The sequence below is a fragment of the Equus asinus genome, chromosome 23, assembly GCF_041296235.1.
Source record: "Equus asinus isolate D_3611 breed Donkey chromosome 23, EquAss-T2T_v2, whole genome shotgun sequence".
NCBI lineage: Eukaryota > Metazoa > Chordata > Mammalia > Perissodactyla > Equidae > Equus > Equus asinus.
In genome coordinates, this window is record NC_091812.1 from 35495644 (window position 1) to 35516697 (window position 21054).

The 21054-nt window shown below is 44.4% G+C and overlaps 1 protein-coding gene across 1 annotated transcript in view; it reads left to right on the plus strand.

Annotated features, from left to right (window-relative positions):
- The first annotated feature begins 510 nt into the window (after positions 1-510).
- Positions 511-21054, plus strand: part of DMRT1 (doublesex and mab-3 related transcription factor 1) — a 101641-nt gene continuing 81097 nt past the window's right edge. The window contains exons 1-3 of the mRNA XM_070495695.1: positions 511-843; positions 4321-4504; positions 17819-17824. Of these exons, the coding sequence (XP_070351796.1) occupies positions 511-843; positions 4321-4504; positions 17819-17824 (523 nt within the window). The remainder of the gene's footprint in view (positions 844-4320; positions 4505-17818; positions 17825-21054) is intronic.

A 21054-nucleotide genomic window follows, 5' to 3' on the forward strand; every position in this document is an offset into this window, starting at 1 on the left:
CCTGGACCTGGGGAGCCCAGCTTCCTCGATGCAGCGTGCGCTGGCAGCTCAGCCTGGGCACCTCAGAGAGTATAGGAATCACACTATCTCCAGGTCGCTCTGCACCTCTCGGTGCGCTTGCAGCGACCCTGCAGCAATGCCCTCGATGTTTGCAGCCAGTGCAAGCTTGCGGGTGGCGGGAACTCGGTGGCTAGAGTTGGGGGGCGGTGGGCGTGGCCGCGTTCCCTCGAGCCCTCTCCCGCCCAGGCAGTCCCGGGAACGTTCTGAAAAGTATCCAAAAGTTCTGCGCCGCGCGCGCGCGCGCCAAAAGGAGAGAAAAACCCTGCACAACCCCCCACCACTCTGGGAGTTGCGCGTCGCGACCTCGCCACTCGGGCTGCACCTCCGGTTCCAGCGCACACGCCTCCGCGCCTCCTTCTCGGGAGCCTTGCCGTCGGTTGGGTCCCTCCTCTGCTAGCTGTCTCCAGACCGGAGAGGCCAGAGCCTTCTCGCGCTTCTCCTTGGGGCACCATGCCCAACGACGACGCATTCAGCAAGCCCTCGGCACCGTCGGAGGCCCCGCACGCCCCCGGGGCACCACCGCAGGGCAAGGCCGGGGGCTTTGGCAAAGCGGCAGGAGGGCTCCTGGGCTCTGCGGGCGCCGGGGGCAGCGGCGGCGGCTCGGGGGCGTCGGGCATGGGCGCTGGGAGCAAGAAGTCCCCACGGCTGCCCAAGTGCGCGCGATGCAGGAACCACGGCTATGCGTCGCCGCTCAAGGGCCACAAGCGCTTCTGCATGTGGCGGGACTGCCAGTGTAAGAAGTGCAACTTGATCGCCGAGAGACAGCGCGTGATGGCCGCGCAGGTGAGTGCGGGCGCCCAGGAACGGAGGCTCAGCCCTTAACTTTTTGGATTAAATCTTTGCGGCGTGGCCAGTGCCACGTGGGGCCCGGGTTGGGGAGGCAGGCAACTGTGCTCGCCGACGGCCGCATTGCGCTCGGGACGCGGAGCTCCCAGCCACGCGCTGACGCCGGCTCCGATGGCCGGGATGCGTCTCCGATCCCGCCGGCAGAGCAGAGAGGTGCGCGGGTTGCTTTTCTCGGGGAGGCCCCCGCATCCCTGACTCTGCCGTCTAGCAGAGTTGCGGGGTTCACCCCTTCACGGCTTCCTCAGGATCCCCAGGATCTCTGATCCTCCTTTCAGAACAGAAGTTGCGGGGTTCAGTCTGCTCGGAGTCCCCGGGGATCCCTGATCCCACCCTCCAGCGAAGAGTTGGCGGGTTCGCCCCTTGGAGGGTCCCCGGGATCTCCAACTCCCCGCAGCATAGAGTTGCCGGGTTCGCGCCTTTGGGGGTCCAACGGATCTCTCACCCGACCCCCCCAGCAGAGAGTTGTCGGGTTCGCCTTTTAGGGGACTTTGGTATTTCTGACCTCGCTCTCTGAGCAGAGGGTTGGGGGTTCTCTCCCCGCACGGATCCCCGGGACCCCTGACTCCGCCCCCCCCTCCCCCGAGAGTTGCGCTTAAACTGGGGAGGGTGGTGGAGGCTGCCGCCGCCGGCTACGCGGTGAGGGCGAAACGGAGACCCAGCCTGGCTGCGGCTTATCCGGATAATGTATCGGGCAGCTTTGTCTTTCTGGAAAAGTCGCTGTAATGGACGCCAACGTGGCGTGGTCGGGCTTGTGCTCTTGGCTCGCTTTTCATGTTCGCCCCCAGTGGATCCAGGCCGAGCGCCTCAGCCATTTTGAGCACTAGGGACATTTTATTAGCATTTTAAAGTTTACTGTCTCGACCTAAGTTTTGCAAAAAGTGTGCTGTCTCGATCTAACTTATTTAAGTACGAATTACTTTGCGTATAGTTTAAAAAATTAAGAATTTAAAAAAAGTATGCGCAGGGGAGAAAATGCAAGGGTTTGAGGATTTGTCTGTCGTTCATAGCTTTTTTTTAAGCATCATAAACAGAACGGTATTTAACGTTTTCTCGGAAATAATTAACGGCGTTGGTATCCTAAAGGATTTTTAGAAGAGAAGAATACGCATTCTTTCCAGGTAAAAGTTGTTTTATCTTTTTAAGACAGATAGTTTTAAATCAAAAGACACCGAAGAAATGTTTACGAACGATGTGCTACTTTTGATTGAAAACGTGTAAATATCCTCCAGTGAAAATGATTAAGAGCGTTGAGCAGGACCGCACAAATGCTTGAAGATGATACTTTTTCTATACATCTGATTTTTAAAAATGTGTTTTAAACTAGATATATTTTGGCTTCACAGATGGCAAGCGCAGTCATGGAAATGTTATTTTCCTTAGTTTCTTCTTTATAGGTTTTTAGCTTCATTTATACTGAATGAAAAGAATACATTGAGTATAGCAGTCAAACGCATCACAGTGAACTTACTGGAAAAAACTTATGGACATTTGAATTGTATTTGTAGGGAGAAAAATAGTCTGAACGTCTAGTCGTTGGCTTAAATATTTAGTATGGAGAGTATGCTTGGGAGGGGAATTTTCCTCAAAATGTAATAAAAATATTTATCCAAGTAGGGCCATGAATTTTGAATAAGCTTTATTAGTAGGGACACTAACTTGGCAGAAGGCTGTTTGCTATTTTAAAAACAAAAGCCATTTAGGATTACTTTTATGATATGAAACCTCAGTATTTTCTGCATCAGAAGGGTTGTCCTGTGCTGGATGAAATCCTTTAAAATCCATATAACACTCATTTTTTAGTCATTCTAAAATAGTTTGAAATTGATCTTAGATACGACTCTAAAATAATTGCATTTTTAATCAATTGCCCCTCCTTTCTGTTTAGATAACATTTTCTAAGAACCCTTGAGAAGTCTTTTTGTAAAAATGTCCTTGGTTTATGGAGTATATAATACCCTGTGCGTTTTGTGCGTGCATGGGATTTGTGTAAATCAGGGTATAAGTATGCATTGACAGAATTTAGAGGTTTGTGGGTATTTTTTTAAAAATTTTATTTCTGGTCAAAACCTTCCTATTCTGTTTCTGAACGTCTTGGTTGATAATATAAAATCCAAGATTTAAGCTTAGTCATTTACTCTTCATTGATTACTTAATGATATTTTTTCTAAGTTGAAGACTTCTCTTGTTCTGAGTAAAATTACTTCCAAATTAATCAGCTTTCTAAATTTGGAATACAGTTTTCCTAACAGAATATATAAATTCCAGTTGTGTTTCTTGTTTACCATTCTAATTTCAACTTTTGGGTTGTATTTGGGCCTCTGAGGTAGAAGTATGTCACTTTCTCATTTCATTATGGTCAATAGCCAATTTTAACAGTCTCCCTTTTTTGTTACATGTAGTAAGCAAAAAGTTTATTTTCTTTACAGCTCTTTTCTCCACCTTTAACAATGTGATTTAACACCACCTTCCAGCCCGTTTCCCCCTTGCGTCTCTACATGCTCCCTCCACCCCAGAGAACCAGGGTTTTCCCAAGCAGTCCCTGCCTTTTGTGCCCACTCTACTCACTTTTTCTGGATTGTTCTGCCCCTTCATCCTTGCCTGTCCAGGTCCTTCTCATCCTATTCTTGGAGGCCCTGTTGCAATCCGTGCTCTGGCCGATTCTTGCATCTGAAGCCATTCTGTCTCTGAATTCTTCAGTAGGACTGGTGTCTACCTCTTCTGGGGCGTTTGCCATATTTTTGTCTTGAGTCGCAATTGCATAGTTGCCTTCCTCCTGTTTCTGCTTTGAAACAGCCAGTACCTTGGGATCTAAACTATTCTTACTAAATCTTGCTGGTCACGGTTCCCAGTACAGTGGCCTTTTACAAATTTGTGGACCCGAGTGCGTGAGCTGATTCTCCTTCCTTCCTAATCTCTCAGGGCTGACTTCCTTTACTCTTCAGATTGAACTCCTCTGCTTGGCTGACTGTGGTTTTCCTGAGCCTCCCTAGCCAGCATTATTCCCTGCTACACTACATACTCTCTTGTTTAACCAGCGTTTTTTGAGCGCCTGCTGTTGGCCAGACACTCTGGTTCTAAACCATTTCTCATCGTTGGTTGTACATCATAGTTAACAGTGTAGCTTAAAAAAAAAAGGAGAGGCCAGCCAGTGGCATAGTGGTTGTTTGGCACGCTCTGCTTCACTGGCCTGGATTGGGATCCATCCTGGGTGCTTTCCTACACCACTGTCAGCCACAGATGTTAGCTCAGGGCGAATCTTCCTCAGGAAAAAAAAAAAAATTGGAGATTCCCAGGCCTCGCCCCTGGAGCTAATCAGCCATAATGTCTGGGGTGGGTGGGGTTTCAGTGGTTTTCGCCAAGCTGTCCAAGTGATTCTGGAGTGTTGGAGGATGACCGGCTGCCCTGTGCTTCCAGGTGGCCCTGAGAAGGCAGCAGGCTCAGGAGGAGGAATTGGGGATCAGCCACCCCATCCCGCTGCCCAGCGCGGCTGAGCTGCTTGTCAAGAGAGAGAACAGCGGCAGCAACCCGTGCCTGATGACTGAGAGCAGCAGCTCCTCGCAGCCCCCGCCGGCCAGCACCCCCACCACCGCAGCGTCAGGTAACCTGGGGGCTGGGTTCACGTGGTGGCTGGGTGTGAGAAGGGCTGTGGCCACGAAAACAGTCTCAGGACCGTCCTGAGTCACATATCACATTCAGAGCTCAGAGGCTTTTCTTCAAGCATTCTCCCTCTGAAGGTCTGTTTTTGGCTGCCTCACAAAAGAGGTGGTCGTGAATTCTAGAATTGGAAGTTTGACAGCTTCACTTTCCTGTTGGTTATTAGCCGAGACTGAATATGGACAGCCCGCATCCCAGAATGCCAGAGGGGTGAGATTCCAGATTTCAGCTCAGTCTTCTCCCTTTTTGAGTCCTCTCGTTGGGAGCTAAAGATCCTTGTTTTCTAGAGCTGGACTTCCATTTCTCTGGCAAGGACTGTAGTTGATTTGGGGGGGTGTATCTTGAAAAGGCTAAATCCTAGGTGTCAAGTGGCAGTGGGGACTGGGTGGTGAGGGAGGCGTGTCCCATGGCTTCAGTCCTCCCCCATGTGCTACGACTTTACCGGGGCTGTGGGTATGCTCATTCATTCCATTGCATTCTCTGAAGAAGGAGGTATTAATCCTACTTTACCCATGGGGAAACTGAGGTGGAGGGAGTTGAAGTGACCGGCTAAGTCTGCAGAACTGCAAAGTGACTGAATTGGTCCACCTGCCTCCGAAGCTCACTGTGCCTTCTGCACTGGGTCTCCAGTTTACCTCCAGAACCGTGAAGTCTAGACCTGCACTGTCCAGTAGGGACGCCTCTAGCCACATGTGGCTATTTAAATTAATTACAAAGAAATAAAATGAAAACATTCATCCAAAGAAGATATACTCATGGCCAATAAGCACATGAAAAGATGCTAAACATTGCTGATCATTAGAGAAATGCAGATCAAAACTGCAGTGAGGTACCACCTCACACCCATCAGGATGGGTACTATGAAAAAAACCAGAAAATAATATTGGCAAGGATGTGGAGAAATTAGAAGCCTTGTGCACTGTTGATAGGAATGTAAAATGGTATGGCTGCTATGGAAAACAGTATAGCGGTTCCTCAGAAATTAAAAATAAAATTACCTTGGGGCCAACCTAATGGTGCAATGGTTAAGTTCACCAGTTTGGATCCCAGGTGCAGACTTATGCACCGCTTATCAAGCCATGCTGTGGGGGTGTCCCACATATAAAATAGAGGAAGATGAGCACAGATGTTAGCTCAGGGCCCAGTCTTCCTCAGCAAAAAGAGGAGGATTGGTGGCAGATGTTAGCTCAGGGCTAATCTTCCTCAAAAAAAAAAAAAATAAAATAAAATAAGATTACCCTATGGTCCAGCAATTCCACTTCTGGTATGTATCCAAAAAAATGAAAGCAGGGTCTCAAAGAGGTATTTGTACACCCAGCAGCATTATTCATAATGGTTAAATGTGAAAGCAATGCAAGTGTCCATTGACAGATGATGGATAAGGGAAATGCAGTGTATACATACAGTGGAATATTATTCAGCCTTAAAAAGGAAGGAAACTCTGACACAGGCTACAACATGGATGAACCTGGAGGACATTATGCTAAGCCAAATAAGCGAGTCACAAAAAGGAAATGCTGTCTGATTCTGCTTATCTACTTAGAGTAGTCGAAATCATAGAGACAGAAAGCAGGACAGCGGTTGTCAGAGGCTGGGGGAGGCGGGGATGAAGACTTAGTGTTCAATGGGACAGAGTTTCAGTTTTACAGAATGACAGGAGCTATGGAGATAGTTGGTGGTGATGGTTGCCCAACATTATGCATGTATTTAATAACTGTGCACTTAGAAATGGTTATGATGGTAAATTTTATGTGATATGTATTTTACCACAAGAAAAAATAAAAGAGATTGAAAATACTCAGTTCTTCAGTTGCACTAGCCACATTTCAGGTGCTCACTAGGCACATGTAGCCGAGGCCTGTCCTGTTGGATGGTGTGCATTTCCATTTCTCACAAGGTTCCATTTGACGGCACTAGTCTAGAACGCAGGAGCTCTAAGAAACCACCAAAGATCTGTGAAATCCTGTTGGCAAATAAATACATATATTACGTATTAAATCCGTATGCTGAGATGCACAGAATATCATTAGAACCTGCTGAGGCTCCATGAAATACAGCCATGCCGCATGGTACCTCTTAACTAAGCTTTTCAAGAGTTACTAAGGTTGCTGCACTTAACCCCTGGGCTAACGTTGCTCAGTTACCTGTCATGAACTAGCTGTGCAATTTTGAACAAGTCACTTAAGCTCCCTGGGCCTTTTGTTTCCTCTTCTCAAAAATGGGGGAAGAGGTTTTTGAGTGTTTGGAAGATTCTATGAGTCTTGACCATTATAAAGAAGGAGAAGGTAAGCAGGCATCAGAGAAAGCAGATGAGAAGTGGAACTGTCAGCTCTGTGTTGCAGGTAGGTCTGTCTGTGTTTCTGTCACTGAGTGCGTTACTGGGGCTATAGTTTGTAGTTTCTAAAGGACACGGTATTATTTTCTTTTTTTGGCTTGGCTTCTCATAATACATACTTATAACAGTTTCCAAACTTGCCTTTTCATAGGAAGGAAGGAGTATATTTATCAGAAATATGATCTTTACACTTTGGGATTTTAAGCTGTGTCTAAGGTTAATTACCAAATAACCCTGGTCAGGGCTGATGTGGTGGGTTTAGCTGGAGGGCTGAGTTGGGAACAGAGGTGTGTCAGAGGAGAAAAGAGGGGAGTAACTCATTTGATGTTCATAAACATCATATACGGGAGGAATTATTATTCCCTTTTACAGAAAAGGAAACCGGTGATAAGGAACCTGCCCCAGAATAAAGCTGAATGAGCTAAGATTCAATGCAGGCCTGTCTGGTCCCAAGGCCCATGGATTTTCCATTTCATCTGCCTGTGAAGAGAGGCTGTGGGAACAGTTGGCATGTTTTCTTGGAAAATGGACAATTATGATTAGAAGCTACGGTTTAATCCTCAGAAGGGATTTAAGGTTAATGGGCAAATAGGAATAATGTTAGGGGCAAAAGTCCCTGCCATTCTCCCTTGGCATGGAAGGCTGCAGCCACTGGTCTTCACGGGGAGAAATACCGGGAAGGGTCCTTGGTGGAGAAACGTCAGTGCTGGGCATTTTGTAGGGCAGCACAGATGAACCTGGTCTAGCCAGCTGTCCTGCGTTCCCCTCTGGTGGGAGGGATGTCAGAGTTTGAAACGCCAAGAGAGCAGAACTTTAGAGAAGGATTTGAGGCTGGATGGAGTTCAGAATGACAAAGAAGTTCTCACAGGGTATTCAGAGTGGCAATAGGGAAGGTTACAAATAGGAGCAGCATGGGAGCGAAATAGAAGGTTCAGGGTCAGAGAGGATGTGACCAGATTCCCCTCCTTGCCTCTGGAGCTGATGGACCTTCGAGTCATTTTGGAGTCGTGAACCAGCACTCAAAGAGAGGGGAATATGGAAGCCAATGGTGTGTTGAGCGTGTGTGCTCAGGCCTGGGCGGGGCGGCCTCTCCCTGGAGACAGCCTGCCAGGGGAAGATGGGCTTTCCCGCAGCCAGCTCATCTCCATGGAGGGGGAGCCTCAGCTACATTGTCATCACTCCCCAGGCCCTCTCCCGCAGCTCTTGAGTTGGGAGTGGTAACTTCCGGGCTGGGCTGGGATATGAGCTAGAGGAAATCAAGAATGCCAGTAGAATTAAACTACATAAATGTATAGAGGGAGAAAGAGAGAAAGGGAGGGGGGAGAGCAGGGGAGAGACAGACAGACTGACTGACTGACGGATGAATGTCCTTCCAGTTTATGGAGAACATGGGGCCCAACTTCTTAGATAGCTTGCTGTTAATAAATCTGTACTTACATTAAATTTCCAGAGATGAGGATTTATTTTAAATAACATTTAACTTTGTGCAGCTAAATGGTAAACATTTGTAGGCTACAAAAACATTTCCAACAAAAAATAATAGTTCTTCCAATCCCAAACTGTGGGTCTCTTCTATCCATCATCCCAGGGTTACTTGCTGCAGGTACAAGTTTATATGTCTGATTATTGTTTTCATGTATATATAGGATTCATATATTTAACATAATGGGAGTGTTTTGTTCCCACTCACGTATGATTAGTTTTTTTTTTCTCTCATTTAAAGTTGCTTGAGGGGCTGGCCCTGTGGCCTAGTGGTTAAGTTCGTGTGCTCCACTTCAGCAGCCCAGGGCTTCACTGGTTCAGATCCTGGGCGCGGACATGGCACCACTCATCAGGCCACGTTGAGGTGGCATCCCACATAGCACAACCAGAGGCGCTCACAACTAGACTATACAACTGTGTACCGGGGTGCTTTGGGGAGAAGAAGAAAAAACAGGGAGATTGGCAGCAGATGTTAGCTCAGGGCCAATCTTAAGGGAAAAAACCCAACCAAACAAAAAAAAAACCTGCTTGGAATTTTTTAACGGCCATTTTAATATAATTCCATTATATAGGTCTGGAAGGCTAGGATTTGAAATGATTTAGTGAGAGGTGAAAGTTGTAGTTGTCATGGATTAGTTAAATCTACTAACCTGGCTCGCACGGGGTCACGTTGTTAACCTTCTAAGACCTAATATTTAATGTCTCCAAGAGCAAGCGCTTAGTGAAATTCAGTAGATTTTTATGTCCTTGATGTTTCTTCGTTATCTCAGTTTGGCTCCCGAAAGTGCCAAAAATGAGAGTGAGAAAGGCTCAAGAATTATTGCCAAGATTATTGGCTGGATTCTAAGGACACTGAAGAAAATGGATTTACCAAGCTGTTGTTTCCCTTATTGGAGAACTGACCCCTCTGAGGAGGATTAAGTGCTTTAGAAGAAAGTGTCTACAATCCTTAGCCAAAGATTAGCTAAGATTGACCAGAACACTGACGGGAGATTCCTCAAATAATAAGTATAAAAGATTTTTGTTGTGATTTTCATCTCTAATTGTGGGCATGACTGTGGAAGAAACAGCCTTTTGAAGAAATGCCCTGTTCGTTCCTGTTTCTAGCAGGATTGGATGTTAGCAGATGCACCATTGATGAACAAATAGTTTCTTCCTGGCCATTTTGGGGGCAGCCAGAAAAAAATGGTGAGCGTTTTTGGTCATAAATTATAATGAGTTAATAGCTACTTCAGCATTATCTCTGTAGTTTTACTTTTTAAATTTAAGCATAAAATATATATTCATTTCAAAAGTTATCAACTGACTTAAAAAAAAATCTTTTGGGCATTCTTCCTCTTTGAGATTTGGGCTCCTCTTTGTTTTACTGTATACTCTGCTTTTCCTTCAACCTCCTGTGCAACTGGTAGAATGGTGTTTTACCCAGGGCTTATGTTAGGATCTGCATACTTCTTTGCCTCTCCTTTTCCGTGCAGAACTGTCAGATGAAGGGTTGCATTATAGATAATTGGGTTCTGCACGTGTCCTTTGTAAGTAAGGACCTGAATGTTATCTCCGTTGGGGCCCTCCCTTCTGGAGCACCCTGGACTTGCACACACACACTCAAATTCACACTCCCCCTCATCGAACCACCTCCTGCCCTCTCTGGCCTTCCCCGGCAGCCCAGCCGCCTGTGGCCTGGAGCCCACTTTCACTCACCTTTCTCCTGTTGGAAGGGTCAGTCAGGTCTGTGTCTGGTGATGGTGGGACCCCCTCCTTCACTTGCCTTCTTTAGCAGTCATTCCACGTCAGCACACAGAGAGAGCATGTGCTGGTAGGGGAACACATTTCTTTGTGTGTCTTCTGAGTGCTTAAATACTTAACAAACATGTCATGTAGTAGTTTGAAAATGGACTGATGTCCCCATGCAGTTTTTCCCAGTAAGAACTGTGACTGATAAACTAACAATTGAAAATATTGACTTATTTAAATTTTTAAAAAATAAGCTTTATTCCTTAGAGCAATTATAGTTTCACAGCAAAATTCAGAGGAAGGTCCGGAGATTTCCGATGTACCCCCTGCCCCCACACATGAACCTCTCCCCCATAATCCACATCCCCCAGCAAAGTGGTACATTTGTTACAATTGATGACCTATATTGACACATCATAATCATTCAAAGTCCACAGTTGGCGTTAGGTTCACTCTTGGTGTTGAATATTCTGTGGGTTTAGACAAATTAATGATGATGTATGGCACAGTTTGATTTCACTGCCCTAAAAATCCTCTGGAGTCATTTAAATTTAAAATCACATTTCCATTTTTGTCTTTTCAGTTTTCCAATGTTGTACATAAAGAAGCACTTCATTCAAATGAACAACCAAAATGTTATATCCAGATTGGTTCAAGAGGTTATTTTTGAAGGATTCTAGTTACTTAGATGAGCTCCATCTGATTGTAGACCGAGCTCTCAATTTCAAGTAGAAGAGAAAATGTGTAGATATTTGGCTTAAAAAGGCCTTCAGATAAAAAAGCATTCCCCAATTTTACTTTCAGAGTCAAAGAAATTTCCAGAATGTCTAGCAAAACAAAATTCCTTAAACTGAAGCAATAGTTGGAGGCTTGAATGAAGGAAGACAGTTAAGATTAATGGTACTGATCATTTTGATAGCCTGTTGCTTTAAATAGTGCCCCAATCAATTTAATTTATTTTGAGGGCAGTCTTTGCTTACATGTCAAATATAGCAATTCACTGGCCTGATAGAACTTCTCTGTAGACAGTATTTCCATAAAGCAGTTACAACAAGAAAGTATATAGGAAGTAGCCATACTGGTCTCCCTTTGGCTAGAAAGGAAAGTTAGGAAACATCTATTGCCGCGAAAAAGATAAATACAAGATTTAAGGTTATGAATTAGTTTTGTAACAGCATATGTAAAAGACGTAAAAACATTTGATTGGTTTATACCTATAACTTCTTTGTAGAAATGTAATCTTAAGGGAAGGGATTGCATTTTATCCATCATTTTATTCATGTACATAGTACAGCACCTGGCTTTATAGTAAATAGTCAGTAAACCTTTGCTGAATGAGGGAATAATGATGGTTAAATTTGAATTGTTGTAAAACACTAGATTAGTGGTATGAATCCACCTGCAGATATCAGAGTAAAATCATTGATGTTTAATGTGCATTTTTGTTTTGTGATATGTTTTAAATGGATCTGAATTTTTAAATGGCTAAAAATTCAAATATGATTTAGCAGCTTAAGGTTAATTTGTATACTACACAATTCATCTATTTAAAATGTACAGTTTATTGTTTTTTAGTCAATTCAGAGAGTTGTGCAACCATCATCAAAATCTAATTGTGGAACCTTTTCATCTAAAAAAAACTCTGTACCCATTAGCAGTTGCTCCTCAGCCACTCCCCACACTAGCCCTAGGCAACCACTAATAGATTCTTTTTGTCTCTATAAATTTGCCTATTCTGGACATGCTATATATTCTGGACATTTCATATAAATGAATTATATGATATGTGACCTTCTGTGTCTGGCTTCTTTCATTTACCCTAATGTTTGCAAGGTTTATCCATATTGTAGCATGTATTTATTATTCCTTCTTTTTTTGCTAAATAATATTCATTATACAGATGTGTCATATATATATTTATTCATCAGCTGAATGGACATTTGGGTTGCTTACACTTTTTGGCTGTTATGACTAATGCTTCTATAGCATTTGGGTACCAGTGTTGTATGAATATGTGTTCATTCTCTGGGGTATATAGTCATGTGTCGGTTAAGTACAGGGACACGTGAGAAATGAGTAGTTAGGCAGTTTTGTCATTGTGCGAGCATCATAGAGTGTACTTATACAAACCTAGATGGGATAGCCTACTACACACCTAGGCCATGTGGTACTAATCTTTGGGACCACCATTGTTCACGTGGTCTGTTGCTGACCAAAGTGTCATTACGTGGCTCATGATTGTATACCAAGGCGTGGAGTTGCTGACTCAGGATAACACTATTTTTAACCTTTCGAAGAATTGCTGGAATGTTTTCCAAAGAGGCTGCATTATTTTACATTCCCACCAGTAGTGTATGAGGGTTCTAGAAAATTCAAACAAGTTTTTTAAAATTGAAAGATATAAGGTGCCTTCATCTTGGCAAGCCTACAGATATAAAACCTAGTGAGACTCTCTTTGATGACCAGAAGTTTAGATCATGGAGGATTCTCTAGGTTTGCATTTTATTATCACTAGAAATATGCTAACATTTAGTCTTTTAAAAAAATTTCTTCTTTCACCTCATTATCACATCCAGTTTGTAGTGAAAGGAAGTGTTTGTGGAAGTAAACCATAGAGGGACCTGGTGATGGGCTGTCTTTGTTGTCTGAAAGGCTGATAGAAATATGGTTTGTTTCTGAAAACCTAAAGTGACTTTTCAGACCTTGGGTGACAAGCATTTCCTCAGAAGGAAGGAGAGGAAATTCTATTGCCCTAGGAATTTGGCAAGAATAATTTTTATCATTGGATTTTCAAAAATGGAAGACCACTGTCACTTTTGTGGAAAGCAAAAGAGAAAACCTGACAGTTGGTAAAACTTGACAGCTGTCCTTCACATTGCCGATGGGAAGAGGGTAGTTCATAGACTGTTCTAGAATTTGCTCCCACCGCTGGTCATAGCTTTGAAGGACTTTTATAGATGGCGACACTAGATGTTGTCGTGGTGTGGTACAGCCTTGCATTTGCTGCTGTAGGAGACTTTGGGAATGTCAAAAAGCTCATCTGTGTCGTCACTTTTGCTTGTCTGCTCCACACTGTCCACCGGAACCTTGAACCTGGTTGTCTGCTGGTTCAAGAATCCTGTGCATTGACCACCGCCTCAGCCACCTAGTACTGTTTGGATCTTGTGCCACCTTGCTGTCCGACCTGTTGTTTTATTAACTAACTCATTTAAAAAAATTGTTATTTTGACAAAATATACATAACATAAAATTGACCATTTTAGCCATTTTTAAGTGTACGGTTCAGTGGCATTAAGTACACTCACATTATTGTGCAACCATCACTACCAGCCATCTCCAGAATTTACACCTCCAGAAATTACACCTTATTTCATCTTCCCAAACTGAGTCTCTGTACCCATCAGGCGATAACACCCTCTCGTTAACTTTGACTAACGACGGCCTCTTTAGCTAGCCCAGCTCTCTTCAAAGCACTTGGCCTTTGAAATCCCCTGTAGACTCACGTGAGCTAAGATGCTTCCTTTTCTCTCTGTCAGCATCCTTTCTTTCCTCTTGTCCCTCTCCTAGGGCCTCAATTTTCCCTTTGTTGCTGCTTTCTCTCTCTTAGCTTCATACACTGGTCTAACCTGTGCCTCTGGGGTAATGAGGACTCTGAAGCTTCTCAGGGGACTGAGGTTTATAGGGAATGGGGTGCAGGGGAATGTCCCTGACGCCTTATGCAGGAGACTATAAATTCTGTACCTCGGCCGGGGGATCTGAACTCTGAACCTGGCAGGGCTCCCTGTGGTGCCATGAAGCAAAGGAAGCAGGGCAGGGGTGCCTGTGGGCCCCGGGGCTCCAGCTGCTGTCTCTGGTTCTTGACTTGTCAGGCTTCCTTTGGCCATTGTTACAAAAACTGTGTTAAGTGCAGATCTGCATTTTGTGTCTCAGCCGGAAGGTGCTTTACTTTTCAACTTGTAAAAAGATTCAGCATGACAGCCTTTTTGACTCCCCTAAGGAGATTCACATGAATATTGATTCCTGTTGCTGAACCGGTTGCGTTTCAAACCCAGTTTAGTCTCTTCTGTCTCTTGGCGGACTTCCAATCACTCATCCAGTCTTATCACACAATACCACTGAACATGCTTTTCGGAAAAAATGCATAAGAAACAAAGTAGACTATGAGTAGCTGGTTTGTTGTCAGAAGAAAATATTGATTCAGTATTATAGTAATAGCAGATTTTCTGATTTTTACTGGCAGTAGGAGTTCTTCGATATTGCTTCTGCCATCCTATGTCAGTTCAATCTGATGCCTATTAACAGATGACTCTTGATTGATTTCAGCACTTAGAAAACTACTTCCTGTTTTTGCACCACCCCTTACCTCTGGGCCTGAGGTTTGGGGGTTTACCTAAAATGTAGAATATGCTTTAATTCAGGGAAGCAGGTTAGATTTATCAAACACCAATAAATGTTTGCTGAACCGAATTGAATTCATCTTGCCTGGCGAGTCTTCTCTCTGAGCAAGATTCCCTCCCTCCCTTCTTCTCTATCTTCCTTCTATTTTTCTGTTTTATTTTTTATTGATTCGACACATATCCATTGTGTGACTGCTTTGCGTCAGACCCTTCTCCCTAGGCGTGGGAATATACAGCAGTGCAGAAAACCTCTGCCTCGCGTGGGTCTTATATATTCAGCAGGGGAGACAGTGGATAAACAAGTCCACCAGTAAATAGGCAAAATATTTTCAGAAAGTGGTACGTGCTATGAAGAAAGACAAAGCGATGTGATGGATATGTCCGAAGGGACAGTGGCCGATGATGGGTTCTTTAGGGAAAGACTGCCTCTCTAAGGACATTAAGTTGGAGCTATTTCCAAATGATAATGAGCCATTGTGGTCAATATCTGGGGAAAGCTGTGCAGGCAGAAGGCACAGCCAGGTCCGAGGGTGCTTAGAGCAGGAAGGAGGGCAGTGTGCTGGAGTGCTGAGAGCAAAGGGTGCTGTCACTGGGGCCTGCATCTCGCGGGGCCTTGTAGGCCAGGGAAAGAGCTGGGATTTTATTAAGAGTGCAATGGGAAGTCATTGGAGTGTTGAAGCGGTGAATGGTGTGATCTGATTTACTTTCTTAAGGATCTCTCTGCTGCTGTGTGGGGTGTAGTGTGAAGGGGGATGAGTGGGAGCAGAGATTGAAGTGAAGGCTGGGCGGTTGCCCGAGCAAAGGGGAGAGCAGCTGGGCCTGGGGTGGCGGTAGTAGAGATGGAAAGAAATGGTGGGGCAGGAGGTCTATTGTGGAGGCCAATTTACGTGTCATTTTGGTACATATTGTCGATGCCACTCCCTTCAGAGGGCGGCTGCCCCAGCATTGCCAGTACTAGGTTGTCCCTGGGGCTTTACCAGTCTGAAAGGTGAACAGTTGTACATTGGTGTGGTCAGCAGAATAATAGCCCCTCAGAGATATCCACACTCCAATTCCTGGGACCTGTGAAGACGTTATCCTACATGACAAAAGGGACTTTGCAAATGTGGAGAAGTTGAGGATCCTGAGATGGGGAGAGGATCCAGATTTCCCAGATGGGCCCACTAGGGATCCTTAGAAGTGCAGAACTTGTCCTGGCTGCCCCAGAGATGCCACGACGTAGAGGAGTTTCCGAGTGGGAGAGAGACATGACCTGTGGTTGCTGGCTTTGAAGATGGAGGAAGGGGCCCCTGAGCCAGAGAATGCAGGAATTCTCTGGAAGCTTGGAACAGCTCTCTGCTGACAGCCAGCAAGAAAACGGGGCCCCAGTCCTACAGCTACAAGGAACTGAGTTCTGCCAGCAACTTGAATGAGCAGGGAAACAGAATGAGCAAGTGTAACTCTGTTGACACCTTGATTTCAGCCTAGAAAGACCCATTATCAGACTTCGGGCCCACAGAACGGTCAAGATAATAAAATTTGTCTCATTTTAAGCCACTAAATTTGTGGTGATTTGTTATACAGCAAAAGAAAACAAATATTGTTGATAGAGTTTATGATCCGCGTTTTCCTTTGTTAGTGAGGTTGAACATCTTTTCGTAGATTTAAAGGCCATTTGTATTTTTGTCTGTGAACCATGTGTGTATGTCCTTTGCCGGTTCCTCTACTGAGTTCCCCGCCTCCCCCCATAATGTGGGAGTTCCTTATTTATTATGGAGAGTGCCCCTTTGTGATGTGAATGGCAGTTTCCCCCCACTGCTTGGTATTTCAACCTGAGACTAGATGGAGTAGCTGGGGACAGAGTGCAGAGACCTAGGAGCCCAAGGCCTGAGCCCTGGTCCCTGCATTCTGAAAGTCAAGCAGAGGACCGAAACCTGTGACCCTTCTAGTTCCCTGTCAGCAGACCATTAGCCGAGTGAAAATGGCCATAAGAGAATGGCTAAACTTGTGCTCATATTCTTCCAGCGTCTCCTCCTCATTTCAGTGTAATCAGGAGCAGATCTCAATTTAAGCTAATGACCCCAAAGATTAAACCGTTTCACCGTCACGTCATGTGTGTGGTCTAGACGTTTCAACACAGTAGTGCCCCCCATCCATGGTTTCAGTTAGTCGCAGTCAACTCTGGTCTGAAAATATTAAATGAAAAATTCCAGAAATAAACAACTCAGAAGTTTTAAATTGCACGCTGTTCTGAGTAGCCTGATGAAATTTTCTGTCACTCCACTTTGTCCCTCTTGGGACCAGAATCGTCCCTTTGTCCAGCGTATCCACCCCATATACGGTACCCGCCCATTAGTCGCTTAGTAGCCCTCTTGGTGATCAGATCGACTGTTGCAGTATCACAGTACTTGTGTTCAAGTCACCCTTATTTTACTTAAGAATGGCCCCAACGGCAAGAGTGGTGATGCTGGCAATTCAGATATGCCAAAGAGGAGCCATAAGGGGCTTCCTTTAAGTGAAAAGGTGGATGTTCTCAACTTAATAAGGAAAGAAAAAAAGTCATATGCTGAGGTTGCTAAGATCTGCAGTGACTTTTATTACAGTGTATTGCTATAATTGTTCTGTTGTTAATCTCTTATTGTGCCAATTTATAAATTAAACTTTATCATAGGTATGCATGTATAGGAAAAAACATAGTACAGTTGGCCCTCTGCATCTGTGGATTCAGCCGATCTTGGATTGAAAGGCCCATGATGGTGGTATCTGTAATGAACATGTACAGACCTTCTTGGATCATTATTCCCTAAACAACACGGTATAACAGCTATTTCCACAGCATTTACATTGTATTAGGTATTATAAGTAATCTAGAGATGATTTAAAGTCTGCGGGAGGAAGTGCGTAGGTTATATGCAAATACCGCCCCATTTTATATAAGGGACTTGAGCATCCGTGGATTTTGGTATCCCAGGGGTGCTGGATCTGATCTCCCAAGGATACCGAGGGACGATCGTGTATGTGGGATTTGGTACTATCCACGGTGTCAGGCATCCACTGGGTGTCTTGGAACATTTTCCCTACGGATAAGGGCTAACTACTGTATTACTATTTGGTGTATAATAAACTGGTGTCGCCATGACTGAGGAATGGGATAGGTTGTCTAGTCAGATATTCTGGTTACTAGAGACTGATCTTATTCTTATCAGTGTTACGTGAAATTAGACACACATTACCCATCAGCTATTTCAAAGGAATTTTACTGCTTTCTTTGACTGATGTGGAACACTTCAGGGCCGCACTTCCCCCAGAGTGAATCCTTATTATGGCATGGCAGGGCCAGGTTTCCCCCTGGGAGAGTGGTGTCTGGTCGTAGAACCTTGATCAAAAATCTTGAAGATGGAAGACACCCGAAAAAAAGAGTTTTTCTGTTATCAGGATAACTTTATCCCTGGGGAGGAAGCTCGTTGAGAGAATCTAAGATCTAGCGTCCAGGGACCTGGCTCGGTTACTCGCCATCTCTGATTTTCAGCACTTCACGTAATTTCTTTATTTCCTCATTTGTGAAATGGATAAAATATTAATGCCTGCCCAGTTTATCTTACAGAATTGTTATGGTGCTCAATTAAGGTGTTTATGTAAAAATTCTTTGTAAACCACGATGAAGTACAGAAATAGGCCAGAGATCTTGAGTTTCAGATACTAATGTGAGGAGCAGCGGAATGAGCCTGGTTGGGATCCACCCTATGGCCATAAACTGTTTTTGCAAAAATGAAGCTACGTGGACTGACAGAACAAGAATTATGTCTGTGGGTGAGGATTATGTCACATTTCCCTCCCCCCTGCCCCCAGCCCGCTTGCCCCCAGCCCGGCTGCCTGGAATCTCGGGCATAGATCTTAATGCTCACACTTAGTAAATGTATTGAGCCCTCACTTTAGAATATGAGTAAGCTTCCCCCTTGCTTTCTTGGCCTCACTCTTCTCTTTCTGTTTTATTAATTTTCCTGATCTATGTCTTTCGTGTTAGCCGTCTCTTAGCCTTTCTAAAGGGAGTGGGGACTGTTGATAACCACACAAGTACTCAGGACTCTGAGATGAGGAAGTTACCTTCAGCAAGATGGGTAAAGACGGTCAATATCTTGCTGCCTCTCACAGTTTGGACACATTTTAGAAACCTTCGGACATGCATGTGGGATTAAGAAGCAGGGGCTCTCGGCACAGACCTGTTGGGTGGCAGACACTTTGACATCACCTTCCAGAAGAAATGTGGGGAAGCTGAGCTCGGTGAGTCTGACTATTGCCCACCGTGAAAGGGTGTCTGCCTGGTGATAAGGATAGTAGTTTTTTTTTTTTTTTAAAGATTTTATTTTTTTTCTTTTTCTCCCCAGAGCCCCCGGTACATAGTTGTATATTCTTCGTTGTGGGTCCTTCTAGTTGTGGGATGTGGGACGCTGCCTCAGCGTGGTTTGATGAGCAGTGCCGTGTCCACGCCCAGGATTGGAACCAACAAAACACTGGGCCGCCTGCAGTGGAGCGCGCGAACTTAACCACTCAGCCACAGGGCCAGCCCCTGAGGATAGTATTTTTAAGCATTTAGTTTTAGAAGTTTTCCTTTTTAGAAACCCTCCCCAAACTGTGTGTATTTAAAAATAAAGTGTCAGATTTTTCTTTAGAGGTGAAACAGAAGACATCAAGGGAGGCTCAAGGACATGCTTCTAACATACTCATATCGAATGCAACGGACAGGGAAGGAATTAACAAGTAGAAGTGAGGCGCACTGTGCCTAATTCCTCATTACCGAGTTGGAGATGCATCTGAGAGTGTCCCACCCCAGAGCTGCTGTCTTTTAGGGCCCCCGCCATTCACTTGAGGAGGGTGGTGTTCGTTTCCCTTATCACTCTCTGCCTCAGTTTTTATCTGAGAGATGGAATTATGAGTTACAGGAGTAAAGGGCTGAGAAACACATCAAAGAATTTTCTTGTGGCTTTTGAATAAGGGGTCTTATTGGGTTAGGGTTATTAGCTTTGGGTGTGCTGTTTTCATCATGAAGCACCTGGGGTTTGTTTTTCTCTAAAAGATGTAGATAAACTAGAGAGAATCCAGGGGAAGGGCAACAAAAATGATGTATGGCTTGGAGAGAAGGAGAATAACAGTCTATAAATATTTGAAAGGTAATATAACAGAGGGAGAGAGATTATTTACAGCGATGGTGAGGAGTTTGACAGGGAACAAAAGCTTGCATCTAGGAGCGGGGAGAAAATGGGTAGAACTGAAGAAACAAAGCATAATAAGGGTGATTAAGCAAAGAAATGTAATTCTCATGTTAGTTCGTGCTGCCAGGAACCAGAATGGCAGGAGTAAGTGATGTTTCTCAAACTGAGGATCCACTCATGACTGTGAATAATGTTTCCCTAATTCGTCTGCGTGAAGTGGGGACAGTGGGCACTGCTTTATTCTTTCCCATCTGAGTGTGTAGTTTGTTTAATTCCCGACTCTTTGGCATTACGTTTTCAGAGGCGGCAGTAATAATTACCGCGCTCCTAGCTCTCATTTACTGAGTGTCTGCCTCATGCCAGGTATTGTCTTAGCCGCTTTGTTGTTTATGTACTTATTTAATCTCTACAGCAACTCTGTAAAATAGGAACTATTTTTTCCACTTATGAGGAAATTGAAGTTCAGTAACATGGTCAAGGTCGCACGGGTATTAAGGAGTGGTGTTGGGATTCAAACCCAGGTCTGTGGCCCACAGCCCACACTCAGGCCATAGATTGGACTCCATCACCCGTGTCCTGGTGGTAGTAATTTGGGACCCACTAAATTATTTAGCCAGGTAAACAGTTTGTATCCAGGTACAGGGGTTAGAAAGATAGTAGATGTCCAAAGTTCTCTTTATTTTTCTTTTCTTGAGATACGTTTTCTCGGTATCAGTAAGTGCTGTTATTAGAATGTTACGTTTTCTCATTCTGTAAATCCAGTTATCCCACAAGCTTTTAGTCCTCCTTGTGGTTAGATGGTGATCTATACAATCTCATGGAGGGAAGCAAAGTGTTGTAAGGCAGGTATTATTTTTGATCTCATGTGCTGGTTGTAATGGGATTCCTTGGCAGTATTCTGTATTTCCCTTGGCTTTCTGATTCTGATATTTTATAACATCCAGTTATACTGATGAATACTAAAAAAAAAAAAAAGAAAGAGAAACCCAAAAACAAAATACACAGAATTAACTACTCAGAATAAAAGTGAAGAGCTGGGTGTGTGGGTTTTTCATGTCATTGTGAGAAGGTACCAAACCTGGAATCAAAAGGCCTGGGTTAGGACTGGCCCTGTGGCTTAGTGGTTAAGTTTGATGCGCTCCACTTGGATGGTGTGGGTTCAGTTCCTCGGTGGGGGCCTGTGCCACTCATCAGCAGCCATGCTGTAGTGGCAGCCCACGTACAAAATAGAGGGAGGTTGGCATGGGTGTTAGCTCAGGGCAAATCTTCCTGAAGCAAAAAGAGAAGGATGGGCAACAGGTGTTAGCTCAGGGCCAATCTTCCTCACCAAAAGAAAAAGAAAAAAGAAAGAAAGACCTGG